The following is a 2,500-nucleotide window of genomic DNA, read 5'->3' as shown; positions in this document are numbered from 1 at the left end:
ATTATTGCCATTATTATCATTATTATCATTTTTGCCATTATTTTTATAATTATCATTATTATTTTTACCATCAATATTTTTATTGTTATTATTAGTAAAATCATTATTATTGTTAGTAGTGGTAGTAGTAGTAGTACCACCATTATTAGTATTATCATCACCATCATCATTATACTGATTATTATTACTATCAACAATAATCTCAACATTATGACCATTATTAAGATATGTAAAGGAATCAGCATATCACAGTTTATATATTATCATTTCAAGCTAAGAAAGAAGACGGCCTAACCTTAACTCTCATTTTAACAAGAAACATCTTAATGTCTTTTTTCATCTCAAACAAGAAGTGAATTTCAATAAATATATATTCACCTAAAACCATCAATGCACTCATAAATAGAACACGAATTAAAATTTTCCAAATTTCAAAGAAATGCATATCAAGAAAAAATGCAAGAGATATATGACATGAATGGAAGTCGAAATTATTTCCACAACTAACGCTAAAAACTAAAACAGAAAAATAATCTCAAACGTCCTTCCAAAAAAAAAAAAAACATTTAATTTCATGTTCTATCAACATATACATGGCTACATACAGACAGACACTTACCCTCCGCCCCCTACTAGCCCCAGTCCTCACGCCCATCGTAACAGCCAGTAAATGACTTCTCACCAGAGAATTCACGGACAAACAACCGACCTCCGCCCACGCTCTTAGAGAGTTGTCGTCTTTTAAGTACGCGAAACCGCCCATGACAAAGAAAAAAAAAAGATTATCCTTACCCTTGCTGTCCTTGTCGCTGTCCTTGTCTTTGTCTTTGTCGCCTTTGCTGCCGCTCTGAAATGCGAGAACGGGGGCGGGGGGGGGGGGGTTTAAAGATGACTATAATTGTGATTGTGGTAGGTAAGGGTGATACTGATGATGATAATGTGGTACAACAGTGATAATGATAAGGTGGTAACCATACTCACAATATCAGTTGTAATGGCGATGCTGCAATGAATATGAAGTACGATAACAATGATACAATCGCTGATATGATTATCCTACTACTACTGCCACTTTTTCTATTCTCATCATTGTTTTTATCACAAACATTAGAGCTTTTTGTTACCCGCATTATAAATATCATCAGTAGCTGCAATAGCACGAATTTCCTTTTATTATTATTATTACTATCATTAGTAGCAACAACATAATTTATATTACGCCTATTATATCATCGCTCGCAATAAGGAGGTACAAAAGAACAAAAGAACTCTTGTATGACGTACGAGTTTATTGAATGAGAGTGCATCATTGCACAATGTATGACAATGATTAATTCTGATGAAGCCATGTTTTTTTGCACTTAATACATAATATATTATTTAGACATAAAATATGTGTAAATGTTTAACTAATAAAATGAATTACACACACACACACACACACACACACACACACACACATACACACACACACACACACACACACACATATATATATATATATATATATATATATATATATATATATTATGTGTGTATGTGTTTGTGACCATAAAGGATGGGGTGCATGCCATCCCGAATCATAGATTTCTCAAAGGAGTTTACTTTATTTAACTTCTTTCTATTCTGTACGTCTGGAAGCTAATATATAGGTTGAATGCCTTATAACGTTGAGTTTCAAGTACTGTCCTCCCTATTGGGGAAAGTAATTAAAAAGCACGAAGGAATGATTAATAATTCAATCAGATTAATGATAACGACAAAAAAAAATCAAGGATCCTTTTCTATCAAATATATATATATATATATATATATATATATATATAAATCGTAGGCCTGCAGTACGAGACCTTATTAACCACTCTCATATAATTGCTATAGTTAAACTCCGCCCTAACTTTTATGACAGTCTTAAGTGCATGGACAACCTCCTGCATAAACATATCACAGTATATCCGATTCATTATACATTCTTTGATATTACATAATCTAGTAGTGAGTATGTATAAACAACGTTCCGCATTAACAAACCAGTTTAATAAGAAGCATATTACACATTCTCGGACATGACATGATCTCTTAGTAGGCATAACGGGCAGTTATCTAGCTACTGCATTACAATTTATGCTTACGACCTAGTTTGATATCGTGTGCACTGTTCCCCTCGCATTAATTCAAAAAAGGGATAATAGCCTTATTTCCATTCATGAAGAGTAATAGAAACGCTTTTGACATTTTGTATCCTCTTAATTTCGTGGACCAAGATGACGGCCTACCTAGGACACATGTTATTTTGTTTCATATTTCAATATATTTGTCTTCTTCACGTATGTAACTTAATTATATATTTTTTTAGTTTTCTTTACTAAATCTTCACCTTATTCACTAATCTATTTCCTTTTCATAATTTCTTACATTATACTTATTAATTCATCCAATAATTACATTTGTGAGGAAGGATTTCTACAAGACCAAAAGTGCGAAGAAAATTTCTTATTGA

At 32.2% G+C, this 2,500-nt stretch overlaps 1 protein-coding gene across 1 annotated transcript in view; it reads right to left on the bottom strand.

Annotated features, from left to right (window-relative positions):
* LOC125038072 (dynein axonemal intermediate chain 7 homolog) overlaps nt 1-2,500 on the bottom strand; it is a 30,083-nt gene that overhangs the window by 16,343 nt on the left and 11,240 nt on the right. Inside the window, exons 11-13 of the mRNA XM_047631309.1 lie at nt 1,846-1,931; nt 982-1,003; nt 793-847 (exon numbers count right to left, since the gene is read on the bottom strand). Coding sequence (XP_047487265.1) covers nt 793-847; nt 982-1,003; nt 1,846-1,931 — 163 coding nt within the window. The remainder of the gene's footprint in view (nt 1-792; nt 848-981; nt 1,004-1,845; nt 1,932-2,500) is intronic.

This window comes from Penaeus chinensis, chromosome 24 (genome assembly GCF_019202785.1).
Source record: "Penaeus chinensis breed Huanghai No. 1 chromosome 24, ASM1920278v2, whole genome shotgun sequence".
In the NCBI taxonomy this organism is placed as follows: domain Eukaryota; kingdom Metazoa; phylum Arthropoda; class Malacostraca; order Decapoda; family Penaeidae; genus Penaeus; species Penaeus chinensis.
The sequence above is the reverse complement of the archived record's forward strand: the minus strand, read 5'-3'. Positions and strand labels throughout refer to the sequence as shown.